Source organism: Carassius carassius, chromosome 15 (assembly GCF_963082965.1).
Source record: "Carassius carassius chromosome 15, fCarCar2.1, whole genome shotgun sequence".
NCBI lineage: Eukaryota > Metazoa > Chordata > Actinopteri > Cypriniformes > Cyprinidae > Carassius > Carassius carassius.
In genome coordinates, this window is record NC_081769.1 from 31,352,429 (window position 1) to 31,366,766 (window position 14,338).

General features: G+C 36.7%; 1 protein-coding gene across 2 annotated transcripts in view; it reads right to left on the reverse strand.

Moving 5' to 3' along the window:
- LOC132158888 (CUB and sushi domain-containing protein 3-like) overlaps window positions 1–14,338 on the reverse strand; it is a 254,569-nt gene that overhangs the window by 217,663 nt on the left and 22,568 nt on the right. For both annotated transcript variants that reach the window (XM_059568503.1, XM_059568502.1), the window contains exon 3: window positions 7,695–7,807. In XM_059568503.1, coding sequence (XP_059424486.1) covers window positions 7,695–7,807 — 113 coding nt within the window. The remainder of the gene's footprint in view (window positions 1–7,694; window positions 7,808–14,338) is intronic.

Here is a 14,338-nt window from a genome sequence, read left to right on the forward strand (position 1 = left end):
AGTTAAAAAACAAAAACAACAACCTCCTGAAATGATTGTTGCTTAATTTGGCTCAAAAATTTATGTAAAAGTTGAAAAAGGTAATGTTAAAGAAAATTATATGACAGGTCTGATGTTGATATTTTAAAGAATTAAAATTAAATATGTTAAACAATAAATTTATAGATATAAATATCTAGATGTAAAAGTTCAAACTAAAAAGAAAAAAAGGCTGACTTTTAATGTTTTTTTTTATATAAATTCAGCTCAATAATGTGATTTTCAAAAATTAAACAAGTCAAAAAGTGAAACAGTTCCTCATTTTGTACTGTATTTCTGTAATTGAACTTGCTAAAAAAATTATATTTTTTAGAAAGAAACCTTTTAGGATTTAAAGAAACCTTTAAAGTTATATATATATATATATATATATATATGGCCTGTTGGAAATCAATTTATTTCTGCAATTCTATACCTCTCATGCTCCCGAATTTACACATATCGCCTTTAATATCTATTCTCAAATAAAATTATATACATTCATGTGTCTGAATTGAGCTCTGAGAGTACAGTAGGCAAACCGCTGAGGTAATTACCACAGACTGATCCCAGGAGATGAGCCATTCATCCCTCTATACATCTAATGACTTTTGCTGCCCTTGAAGATGATGGAAGTTTGTCAGAGCGTCTATATTGCGATGTTGAGCACACTTCAGCATACAGCAATCTTTCCCTGGGAGCGTGTCACGAGTCTCGGTGCAATCCAGAATTATTGAGCTGTTTTTACATACAAGCAATCCGCAAACACCACCAAAATCCTTCAGAGGATCCACAGGGATGGGGCCACCAGGAACCCGAAGACACGCAGATTTCATGGGTCACCAGAAAGCATAATGTATTTCAGAGAAGCAATAGGCCACGAGCAGCAAATTTCAAAGGTTGCAACAAGACAAAGAGTGCTGCCATTTCTGCTGTGATTTCGTTTTGCTCACATTTTCTTAAACGAGTGCTCTTTTGTCATCCCAGAAAATGTTTCCGAATCAATGTTTTGGCCTGTTCTAGCATTTAGATGGCTAAGGGCTCTGCAGGAAGGACCGTTAATGCACGTTGTGATGACCGAACATTAGCATGTTGATCATGACATATGGTATTTCCAGAGTCACTGGCATTCAATTGAAATGCAGAAAGAAAGGTTGAGGTTTTGCATCTAACTCTATACTAAGAAACTGACTCACACTGGATGGCGATAGACACATTAATCAAAGCTCATGGACTGACTGTCAAACATGGTTTCAGTTGTTCCGACATGACGGAAAACTGACAGGAACCAAAATGAGATTTCTTTTCCCCAGTGTGAGTCCATATCTCTCTCATAAATGTTGAATCACTAGCACATTAAAACCACTGGACACGGACCAATCCATTGTTATTGCTGCTTGCTAAGACTCATGACCCTTAACCCCTCACTGTTTGCACTAAGGACACAAATTATACCTGAAATCAAAAGGCTTGTTGACAAGGTGCGTTTTTGCTTTTCTAAAGGATCAGGCATACAAATTTGCCTGGTGGACCCAAAACACCCTAGAAATTACCCAGAACATGCTACAAACTGCACTAAATAAATCAAAGACAAAGGTGGGTTCTTTTGACTCACTGACCCAATGTTGGGACTCATAAAACTCCAATAATATCAAAGAGACAATCACCCAAGATCTACCCCAGATACCCTAGCAACCACCTTGCAACTACCTAGAACACCCTACAAACCATGTCAAAAAAAATAATAATAATAATAAAAAAAGCATTTTTACTAATTGATTAATTATGTTGCAACCCAAAACTGTTCATTGAGATTTTAACGGATTGGAAATATCATTTCACCTGGTGGACTAAAAGACCCCCCAAAACACCACAGAAACTTTGTAGAACATCCTACAAATTGCACTAAAAAAATCATGAAGACAAGGTTTGGGTTCTTTTGACTTAATGACCCATGTCAATTCAAAATTCAATTCAAAATGCCCTACCAACTATTTAGAACACCCCTTTCCTACACTTATTCACTTATTAACCCCCAACATTATCAAAGAGACTTGGGTACAATCATCAATCAACCATCTAAAATACCATACCAACCTCCTGGAACACCATAAAAACCATACAAAAAAATAAAAATAAAATGATTTATGTTAGGACTCATGAATATAAAAATTAGCAAATAATTAAAACACCCTATAAACTGTTCCAAAGTATCAAAACAAAATTATGGTGGGCACATTTCCCCAAAGAATTATATAAATTCTTTGGGGATATAGGCCCCAAAGAATTATATAAATACTTGGGGGCAATCACATTGAAACCATCAAAGATACTCTAGCAAAAACCTAGCAACTACCTAAAATACCCTACAAAATATGCCAAAACACCATAGAGACCTTGTGGGCTCTTTGGACTCTATATTAACCAAACTAGTTGGGACCAATAGACCTCCAAGAATATTACGGTGGTCAGCAGACTTTAAGAGTCTTGGCTATAATCATCTATCAACCATCCTGAATACCTTAGCAACTACCTAGAACATATTACAAACCATGCCAAAAAAATAATAAAAAATTTGAGACCAGGTGGGCTTTTTTTACTCACTGACCCATGTTGTGGCCCATAGACCTCGAATAAGTTTATAAGGCCTTTGGGGAAATCACCTGAAAACCGTCCAAAATTCCCTAGAAACCACAGAACTCCCACTAACCATGCCAAAGAAATCCTAGAGACATGGTGGGTTCTTTGGACACATTAACCAAACCAGATGGGACCAATAAAGCCAACAGACTTAGCTATAAGCATTTATAAACCATCTAAAATACCCTAGCAACTACCTAGAACACATTACAAACCACACATTACAAAAATCATAGAGACCAGGTGGGCTCTTTGGATTTTGCACTAACCAAACTAATGTTGGGACCAGTAGACCCATGGTGGTCAACAGGCTTTACAAGTAAGAGACCTGGCAATAATCATCTAACAACCATCCAAAATACCCTAGCAATATATCTCTTTAAAATGCTCAAAGGAGCCTCAAATTCGTCAATTACATATGTCAATCTATGGAAATTTATGACAATTAGAATCCCAGGCCCTCTGGAGTGAAATAACCTGCAGGATTAATATTCCGAAACCCATAAAATTCAGAAGCATATTAAACACAAAAGCGTGAGCCAAAGCCCAGGCTGGTCAATGGGACTGAATAATTCAGACTGTAAAGATGGAGCAGATGGGGCGGCATGCTGTGGTCAGGTCAGGAGGACAACAGGTGGAGAGAGTGATGGAAGATGGCGAGTGGTTGAAAAGTGACAGTCGCTGAGGGTGTAGATGACCGAGACGCTCAGGGTATAGATGACCCAGACACGTGCAAACTCAACCAATCATGGCCAGAGGCTGAAATAAACATGATGACGCAGCACAACATCTGCTCAGATATTAAACATCCCCTTTTTGGTGAACTAAGTTATTTGGGCTGAAATAAGTGATCCAAAACTAGGCTGACCAGAAACAGACAACAATAGTGTTTTTAAAGGGGACATATTCAAGATTCAAGATTTTTATTCGTCACATACACAATTATATAGAGCATATATAACCAGCATTGAAATGTGAGTCAGGTCCGATCCATGGACAGTGCAATTATTAAAGAATACAACACAGATGAAAATATACATAAATATAGCTATGAAAGAATGAAATAAAAGTAAACAATAAAAATATAAGAATAAAATATAAAAAAGATGTATATTGTAGAATTAAATATAGAACACAAAATAATGTGCATGAATGTAAACTGTAGCCTTAAAGGAGCATTGCATAGGTTCTGAAATTTCTAACCGTTACTGACACCAGTGGCCGTTAGAGGAACTGCAGCCAGTCTCATGCTCGTACTCAGTGCGCACGCTCTTTTTGTCTGTGGGTGTCTGAATTGTGCTGGAGGCTGGCCGCTTCTTTCCATCTGCAGAGTCCATTTGAAAACACTATTGCCGCTGCTTACTATAATGGCTGGCGTGCCATACGGTTGTAAGCCCAAGTAGACAAGAATGCGCATGACGTCACATTTTGTGAATTTTGTGACTCCTCCACACACAATTGAGCCTACAGGCTGATAGAGGCAAACGTGGTGGACAGTCGAGGTGTCATTCTTTTTTTTACATCATGGTTGGCTCATACATGTACAAATTAAAACTCTATCTTAAAGATTTTTTTTAAGTAAAAACCTCCACATAGCTCCTTTAAATAATAAGATACACCGGAATGTACAAGAGGCAAATGTGCAAACAGGTTGACACTGTCAGTGTGTCAATGTGAGGTAGTGAATGATGAATATCTTACTCATTAAGTGAATATTAAGTGGAGACATGTAGATGTTAAGAGGCTGGTTTTGAGTTTAGGAGCCTGATGGCCTGGGGGAAGAAACTCCTCCCGAGTCTCTCGGTTTTTGCCATCAGGCTACGGAAGTGCTTACCAGATGGCAGCAAAGTGAAAAGATGGTTACTGGGGTGGATAGAGTCCTTGATGATTTTAACAGCTCTGCTTTTGCAGCGTTTGATGTAGATGTCCTGCAGAGAGGGGAAAGCAGACCCGGAGATTCGCTCAGCTAAGCGTACAACTCTATGCAAGACTTTGCAGTCTTGACTGGAGCTGTTCCCATACCACACTGAGATACACTGAGTCAATACACTTTCTATAGCCCCTGAATAGAAAGTTTTCAGGATTGCTGGTGAGACCCTGAATTCCCTCAGCTGTCGCAGATGGTACAGTCTTTGCTTGGCTTTATTAACCTGTGTTTGAATGTGTGTAGTCCAAGTCAGGTCCTCAGAGATGTTTACACCAAGGTACTTGAAGCTGCTCACCCTCTCCACAGGTGTCCCGCTGATCATAAGAGGTGTATAGGGCTGCTAATTGTCTCTTCCTGAAGTCCACAATCTGTTCTTTAGTTTTGCTCACATTCAGAAAGAGACAGTTGTCCTGGCACCATGATGTTAATTTCTCTACCTTATCCAAGTATGCGGTCTCATTATTGTTGTGAATGAGGCCAAGAACCACAGTATCATCAATAAATTTGATTATAGATGTGGAGCTGTGCGAAGACACGCAGTCATGCGTGTAGAGAGAGTAGAGCAGGGGACTCAGGACACAGCCCTATGGGGCTCCTAAGTTCAGGGTGATGGAATTGGAGATGTACTGGCCTAGTTTCACCACTTGAGGTCTTCCAGTGAGGAAATCAAGAATCCAGTTGCAGAGTGAAGAATTCAGACCGAGGTCCATGAGTTTAGAAGCTAGCTTTATGGGGACTATAGCATTAAAAGCTGAGCTATAGTCGATAAATAGCAGCCTTACATAGTTCCCGTTATTGCTGTCAATGTGTGTGAGAGAAGAGTGCAGGATGTGAGAGATGGCATCATCAGTGGATCTGTTTGGGCAAACTGAAGAGGGTCTAAAGTATCCGGGATTGAGGAGCAGATGACGTTTTTAACCAGCCCCTCAAAGACCTTCATGACTATTGATGTGAGGGCAACTGGATGATAGTCATTCAGACAAGAGGGTTTATTGTTCTTAGGCACAGGGATGATGACAGATTTTTTGAATTAGGTGGGAACCACCGATGTAGCAAGAGACTCATTAAAAATGAGAAACAGAAAATCTGATGATTTTCTCTTGCCGTTTTAAAATACAGTATGATGCACCACAGAATTCAAAACAAAACATCCATCAAACTCAGCACAGGATGTTCTGACTCAGGTTTCCTTCACCTTTCAAGCTAATCTGACTTCAAGCAACACTAAATGATTTTACCATCTGTCTGCTGGACGGCCCATTTGACTATCTGTCTATTTATTTGTCTCCTAGCAGCCCACATCCTGAACAAGGAACTAATAATCAACCAGAACACACTAGTAACACTGTAGCAATCATTCAGGACACCCTAGCATCCGCCTAGTAATCCCCTCACAAATAACAGCCTCAACAAAGAACAAACAATCACTAGGAACAAACCAGCAACCACTAAAATACCCAAGCAATGCCCTAACGAAATAACAGCCTGAACAATGAACTGGCATTCAAATTAACAACCTAAACAAAGAACAGTAATCATTCGGAACACCCTGGCAACTACCAAAAATTCCCAAGTGACACCCTAGCACTCACACCAAGGAACTAACGATCAATCACAAACAATTGCCTAGCCAAATCCTATAAAAATGAATTACCTGAATAATGAATTTAAAATCAAACAGAACACATCCTAGCAAATTATCCGGCTAAACCAATAATTCACAATCATTTGAAACACCCTAGCAACCACCCATAACATGCTAACAATGCCCTAACAAATAAACTGCCCTGAACAAAGAATCTCCAATTAACTGGCACACCATGACAACCACCAAAGACTTCATAGGAGCACTCTAGCAACTCAACACCCTGAACAATGAATTAGCAATCACCCAAAACACTTCAAAACCATCAACAATTCCCTAGCAATTGCCTAGCAACACCCAGGTGATCGCCAACAATTGTCTAGCAACCATATATCAATGTTCAAGTGAATTAACAGCCTGAACAAAGAAATAGCAATCATTCAGAACACCCTAGCAACTTAAACTAAACAATGAATTTCCCATCATACACCCCAGCAACCAACAAAAAAGCAACCCGGCAGATCCCTAGCAACTCTTGCTCCTTAAACAGTCCTGAGTATTGATCCTACAAACTGCAAATATTTCTCCAACCTCAAAACAGTTACTCAAATTACATTTTACAAATTACAACTTACAAATTACAACAATCTTTCAGATAAGGCTTTGTAAACTCTGCATTTACATTTTTCATTTTTCTAGTTTAAAATAAAATGCTACTGAAAAAAAACTAACTAAAATTATTAAAGGATGGGGCAATGCAAAATATATTATATATAATTAGGACTATAAGTCGCACCTGAGTATAAGTCGCATCAGTCCAAAAATACGTCATGACGAGGAAAAAAACATATATAAGTCGCATTGGACTATAAATCGCATTTATTTAGAACCAAGAGAAAACATTACCGTCTTCAGCCGCGAGAGGGTGCTCTATGTTCTCAGTGTAGTCTACAGGAGCACTGAGCAGCATCTCTGGCAGCATAGAGCGCCCTCTGGCGGCTGTAGACGGTAATGTTTTCTCTTGGTTCATTTCTCTCGGTTCATGTCAAATTCATTTTGATAAATAAGTCGCACCGGACTATAAGTCGCAGGACCAGCCAAACTATGAAAAAAAGTGCGACTTATAGTCCAGAAAATACGGGTAAGCACTGTTACTCATTTCAAAAAAGAAAGAATGTGAACCAATCCTAACAGAGATATTTTACATATAGAGATCCTACACCAGCAAAACCGGTCTTCCAAAACTAGTTTGACCTATGCAAGAAACCTTGACTAACATTATACAGTGCGTTTTAGTGAGAAAAATGTTCAGACAAGAATTTGTCTCCTTTAGTAATAGTTATTATTAGAGTATTAAGGAATGAATTCATTGCTCTTCACTTCTCTATCTTTACGCCCACTGCCCTGCTGTCAAACACTTATGAGATGAAAAACTTTTAAATGACCGCTTCACTGTGCAATTTGCATCTCTGAACTAAAAACCCATGATAAATAGAAGAAAAAATTAAAGGATGTTTTCCTCACCTTCATAATAGATTTTAAATCCATGGGCGCTTACAGCAAAGTCGCTGGTAAGACGCAGGGAAAATATGGATCCGGTACTTGTGACGGGCGCTGGCACCTGAAATCCTGTTAACCTGTATGAGAAGAGAGAAATGTTATTCATCCGGACAGAAAGTGGTGAGAGGTTTCATATAAATTAACATTATAACTGGTCATTGCCAGAATGCATCCAGACCTTTGCAAACAAATAAAAATACGAATAAATAATAAAATGGATAAATTAATTAAAGCATTTAAACAAATGAACAAAGAATATAATGTTTTTTCTCCCCTCCATTTAGAATAAAAAGAAATACTTTGATGCAATCATTTATTTGTATTACATTTTCCCTTTTTTTATTATTATTATTATTATTATTATTATTATTGCATTCCTTTTTCATTTCATTTGATCAAATTTACCTTTTCTTTTAATTCTAGGGTGAAATGTGATTTCTTTTTCAACATTCACCAACACTTCATGCAAAACATTCCACTAAAGAGCATGTCAGGGCTGAAATGATAAAACAATGACTATATTATTTAAAAATGTCTCAGAAAATTGAAGTTAGTTCTAAGAAAAGAGCTTCCATAATTTGTTTGCAAAAGCTATTTGGTTGCATATTATCCAATTCAAGAATTCATGCATTTTTAAGCAAGGCCAAAAAAACCCAAATACTATTTTGGCCCACTGTATTTTATTCTTAGTACATTTGGCAACCCTATATCCCAGGAGCCGCGCCCATTTTACACATTTTGCCTACTCGATTCTGCTTTACCAAACAAGACATAAAGAATGACTCATTTCTTCCTATTTCATAAGAACTCATCCAAATCATTGTCTCTGTATCACAGCCAGTCCTGCTTTAACAGGATGTGAAGCTCTCTGATATTTGAAACTTGGAAAAGATCAATGAGCCCCAACGATTTGAAAATATAATTTCACAAAAAGAACCATCAGCATTCGTGGAGCAGCTAAACTGTGATAACCGCAGTGAGTTCATGATAAGAGCAGATAATTGTGCACTTGATGCAATAACAAAAAAGCTAATTAACAAACATATCAAAGTCAACATGAATAAATTCCTAACACAATTTAAATCCATTAAATTAAATTTTTTTTTTGAGTGACACAGAATGACTTGATTATATCCATTTGATTACATTGTGAAAAGAAAATGTAAGGTTTGATATACATATCTGAAGATTTTTTTTATTGTGATCAATCTTGAAGACACTTGAAGACATACAGATCGTGACCAAATGTGTTCGGTTACGTCCATATGTAAACATTTCAACTTTTCATTCAGCTGGCAGTACTTTATAAAGTTTTAAAGTGGTAAAGAATCATGGATGAATGAGAAATTAAAGTGGTATTAAAAGGAGTTATTAAAAGCGGAAGTGGAATGCGGACACAAAAAGTACGTTTTGGGAACGGGTGCATAATAATGATAATAATAATGATAATACACAAAACAAAATTCTAAATGTCCATCTTGGCAAGTATTCATGTAAACAAATTTGGTTATGTCACATTCGGTTTTTATGTGAACATAAAAATCTGGGAAAAAAAAGGATGTTTGTCAGTATATTAGATCAGAGTTCTTAAAGTGACAGAAGTCTAAAAACCTACTGGTGTCTCTATCATTAATATTAATCATAACACGAAAAAAAAGAAAAAAAAAGAAAAAAACCCCACTCTGCTCTTGACCAAATAATTTTTGTAGCTCTCATAAAAATCAATGCAGGCTATATTTTATTCACACAGTGTAATATTTTACATTTGATTACTTTGGGTTTCTGTAATATTTCTTAAATGAATACTACAGTTACACATTTTACATCTCTTGTTTTTGTTCTATTGTATTTATTTTAATTTACTTATTTATTATTTGTCTTCAATAAGCTTGATAGCTCTTTACTTATGTTAATTATAGGGCCTACTAGTTTTTACTTCTCAGAAACGTGCAAAACATTCTTAAAGACCAATGTGAAAAACAATTGTGATGCAGTCGTGGATCGTGATATAATATTTTTTGTCCCATCGCCCATGACTAGATTGACATCATGCACTCTGAATAATTTAAGACAAGTGTAATAAGTGCAATAAGTAAAATGTCCATTTTGATTTCATGTTGATTAAATATTAATCTTGAGCATGTCTTAACCAGGTGCACATTGAAGGCCATTTCATATGACTCACATTAGAGCTATTCACAAATGTCACATCTAGCTTTGACATCCACATGATTGCATTATAAAATGGTGATTTTATGTTGCTTGGTAGCAATACCGTGGTAAGTGTACACCATGAATAGTATTTGACAGCATAAAGGGTAAAAACATGTATTTGACCTTCAAATAAGTAAAAATGCAATTGCTTTGAAAAAACAAAGAAAAGAAAAAAAGCCTCATTAAACATGGGTTCACTAAACGTTGCTGTTTCAGGATGCTTTTGGTCAATTTAAATAGGTTCAATAACCAAAGCACCATGATGACAGTTTCTAGTTTCTGCTCTTTATTAATATATTAGTTAATGTTCAACTTTTTTTGTCAAGTGAGACTCTATTATATATGAAAAGTGGGCATTATATTTTGCATAATATATTATTGAATGACCACAGCATGTAAAAACAATATATTTTTCAATTTGTGCCACTTACACACACGTATATTATATATATACGTGCATGTGCAGTATACTGTGTGTATAGTATATGTATATTTATGTATGTATATCTATATACACACGGAAAGCTGCAGCACACACAAATTTCTGCACCTAGTGACACCAAAATGAACCTTAGTCAGTTTGCTTGGGCACTGATATAACATTTCCTCAACCAATGACTTGATGAGTATTGAAGATGTCTGATTGATTGTTTGAAAAGTGTTTGAAACCTGTTTGAAAATAGGTTTGTTATTTTTTTTTTTTTTTTTTACAAAATCTCTGCTCTTCTTGCCCACATTCATTCAATGCATGTTATGCAATAATTCATCAAAATGCAATAACTTTTTCCACATATAAAATTACTTTTCTGATGATAGGCTACAGAAGTGGGAAAAACAATATTAACCAATAATAACAGACTCCAACTATTAACAATCCAATCAAATCACAATGGATAAAATGTGTTATGTCCAGACAAAATTTTTGTTTCGCTCTGAAAATATGTCAACGCTTAGAGAGCCCAACTGCGTTGCAAATGTCATTTCGTGTTCCCTTTAAGATTACTTATTATTTAAGACTCTTAGAAATTGAATTATTGGAAAGTCTGTGCAACCCTAGAGCTGGAGTTAATGATTTGATGAGCACATCTCTCACCTGGCCTCAAGGCAATTAACAGAAATTTGTATAGTTAAGTCCAGTGGGATATTAAGGAGGCCGAGGGAAACCATATGTAAACATAATGTGTGGTTAAGCAGAGGTCACTCAAAGTGTCAAGTAACATCAGCCTCAGCCTGTGGATGGCCTGAATCAACAGAAAACTGGACCAGGCTTTATGCCCATTTTAAACCACAAAGGTCACTAAGAAAACCAAATGTGCTACAAGCCTGCAATAACACTGTTAATTGTTGTTTGTTTTGAAAAATAAACCTTTTGGGCCTGCGGACAGCCAACGGATCTAAGGGATTAATTACCACGAGTGAAGAACAATCAAACGCTGGAGAAAAAAATGTGAATTATCCCAAAGAGAGTGCCAATAAGAGATTTTGGGGCTTATTGGCTTTTGCTGGCTGACTGTGAGTCAGCATTCACACAAACAGACATGCACACACACACAAACATTTACTTCGCTATCTGAGAGGACACAGAGTACATTTCTACTATATACACAAACACAGCTTAATAAATAATATAATTAAATAGTTTTTATCATAGGTAAAAATTGATAGCCTGAATGCACTAAGTCGCTTTGGATAAAAGCGTCTAATTTAATTTACTCTAATTTAACTTATTCATGTGTGTGTGTGTGTGTGTGTGTGTGTGTGTGTGTGTGTGTGTGTGTGAAGAGTTCCGATGCAAAACCTCTTAAAAGCCATCAAATGAGATAATACTGAGTAAATGCTCTCCACACATAGTATATGTTCATCAAGTACTTTCACTTCAAATCGCTAAATCCCAGCCTTAGCCAATTCAGAAATACCAGTATATATATATATATATATATATATATATATATATAACTTTTATAACGTTTTTGGCTCTCCAAAATTGAAAAAGCTTTAGGCACGAAAAATTATTGAGCACTGAGTATCGGTCAAATTTAATTCAATTTGCTGAGGACTTTGATGGACGGAATAAAATGAAGCTGTTCTATATCTGTTTTGACAAGAGAGTATCGGAATATATTGAGAGAGTGCTTTCTTAAGAAGCAATTGAATGGAAGTGCTAAATGCAACAGGTAATTCCAGACGCATCTAGCATACTTCAGGTCTTCCAAGATGTAGATGAGTTTGTTTCTTAAACATATTTGGAAAAATGTAGTATTACATCACTTGCTCACCAATGAATCTTCTGCAGTGAATGGGTGCCGTCAGAATGAGAGTCCGAACAGCTGCTAAAACATCACAATAATCCACGGATAATTCACATGTTTCCAGTAATCATTTAATGGCTTGTAAGAAACAACAAACTTTTTTTTTTAGAACTGTACTGGGACTATACTATTCTCTCCTTATTCAAATGAAACTTGTTTTTTTAGACAGAAACAATGGACTGAAGTTAAAAATGTCTTATTGATGGATTTGTCTATTAAAACATGCAGCTTTCGATTCACAGCATGTTAACTGATGGACTGGAATGGTGTGGATTACTTGTGGAATCAGCTGTTTGGACTCTCATTCTGATGGCAGTCATTCACTGCAGAGGATCCATTGATAACAATTTATATAATGCTTAATTTCTCCAAATCGGTTCTGATTAACAAACCAACTCATCTACATCTTGGACGCCCTGGGGATGAGTACTTTTTTAGCAATTTATTTATTTATTTATATTTGTGAACTGCTCCTTTAAGATGAATTGCTTGTTGGATTGAAGTGGCTTTTGTCTACATGAATAAATGTTCTGAACATTTCTCTGTTGTTCTCTAAACACTGAAGAGTTCATAGTGATGCAGCAGTTCATAGTTCTGTTTATATTGTCTATCAAGCTCCAAAAAGACAATTAATTAAAAATGTTCCACATAGGGATATTGTATGGCTTCTGAATAAGTAATATGAACTACATTTATGCTGCTTGTTTGTCTTTTTTGAAGTATACAGTCTTGATCACTTTCAGCTGTTATGGCTGCTAAAAACAACAACTGCATTCTTCTCCATTTGCATTCATTTCATTTGAAACCATGAAGGGGAGTCATTTTGGGTAATGACAGAATCCCCGTTTTTATCTGAACTGCTCCTTTAAAGAAAACATTATGACCTCAGTGAAGATTTACATCAATTTACAGCAAATGGCTCCACTAGCCCGACTCGCAGAGCTGAAATGTCATTTATCACCCAGATGGCACTGACCAGAGAGCCTGAGCTTTTGCTCCCTAGATTTGTAAGACGAATTATGGTTGCAATATGACACTGTACATCAAAGAAAGTTGATGCTCGGCATGCAAAACATTGCGCGTCTCTGCTGCGAAGACACTTCAAAGTTAAATGACTGGGCAGACACTATTTAGGAGAAGCAAGACAGGCCAATTACTCAGACGCACAGTGCTCACATCTGACCGGACTGAGGTATCCAATTAGCATGGTGCGCTCTGAAGGTTGAGTAAATAAGTCTGCTCAGATTGGCCTTGCATACAGAGCACCGTCTCTCCAATCAGACTTTGTGAGCGTCTCCTTGATTCTGATGTGCTGTGTCTCTCTGTGGTTAATCTGTATTTGACTACTGCCCCGTATCTCTGAAACCAGCTGCTGAAAAGAGATAAATCTACAGATATGCTTTACCAATTTCCCAAAATGCCTCATGAGAGACAAATGCATTGCTCACACTCAACCTGAATTCATTCATCAGGTCAAGAAAAGTGCGTCTCAGTCATTTCTCATGCAATCGTATTTGCGTTTCTACAGGTATAGGGAGAATGCGCTCTTAAAAGCGACGTTGTTATCGGAGCTGCTGGCTAAGAAAAGGACAGAACGTAATTTTTCATTCTGACTCTTATCTTGACGATGTTTTGAAGTGGTGCCTCTGTTTGTTGTTCATTTATGTCTCGCTTGGGCTGATTTTAAAGGGTCATGAAACTCTACAACACATTCTTGGAGAGGTTAAAGGAATAGTTCACCCAAATAAAAATGAAACTTTTGGTATTTATTCACTTTCTTGTCCAAAAAGATGATTTTCATTCATGCACTGAGCACAAAAAGTGTAATTTTGCATTGTGCCGGTCACTCTTTTCCATGCAATTGAAGCATAAATGGCTAAAGCTTTAATGCTTTTGAAGCTTTTATGCTTCAAAAAAGAAGCAAAATCACAATAAAAGCATCAAAAAAGAAGTTCATACAAATTGTGTGATATATGTGAGGATCTAATTTAAATCATTCTTCACTGATAATCCTAACCACTGCAATCCAATCCCTGAAACACTAAGAACTGGATCAGTCCAGTTTATGAGTGAATCATTCAGACT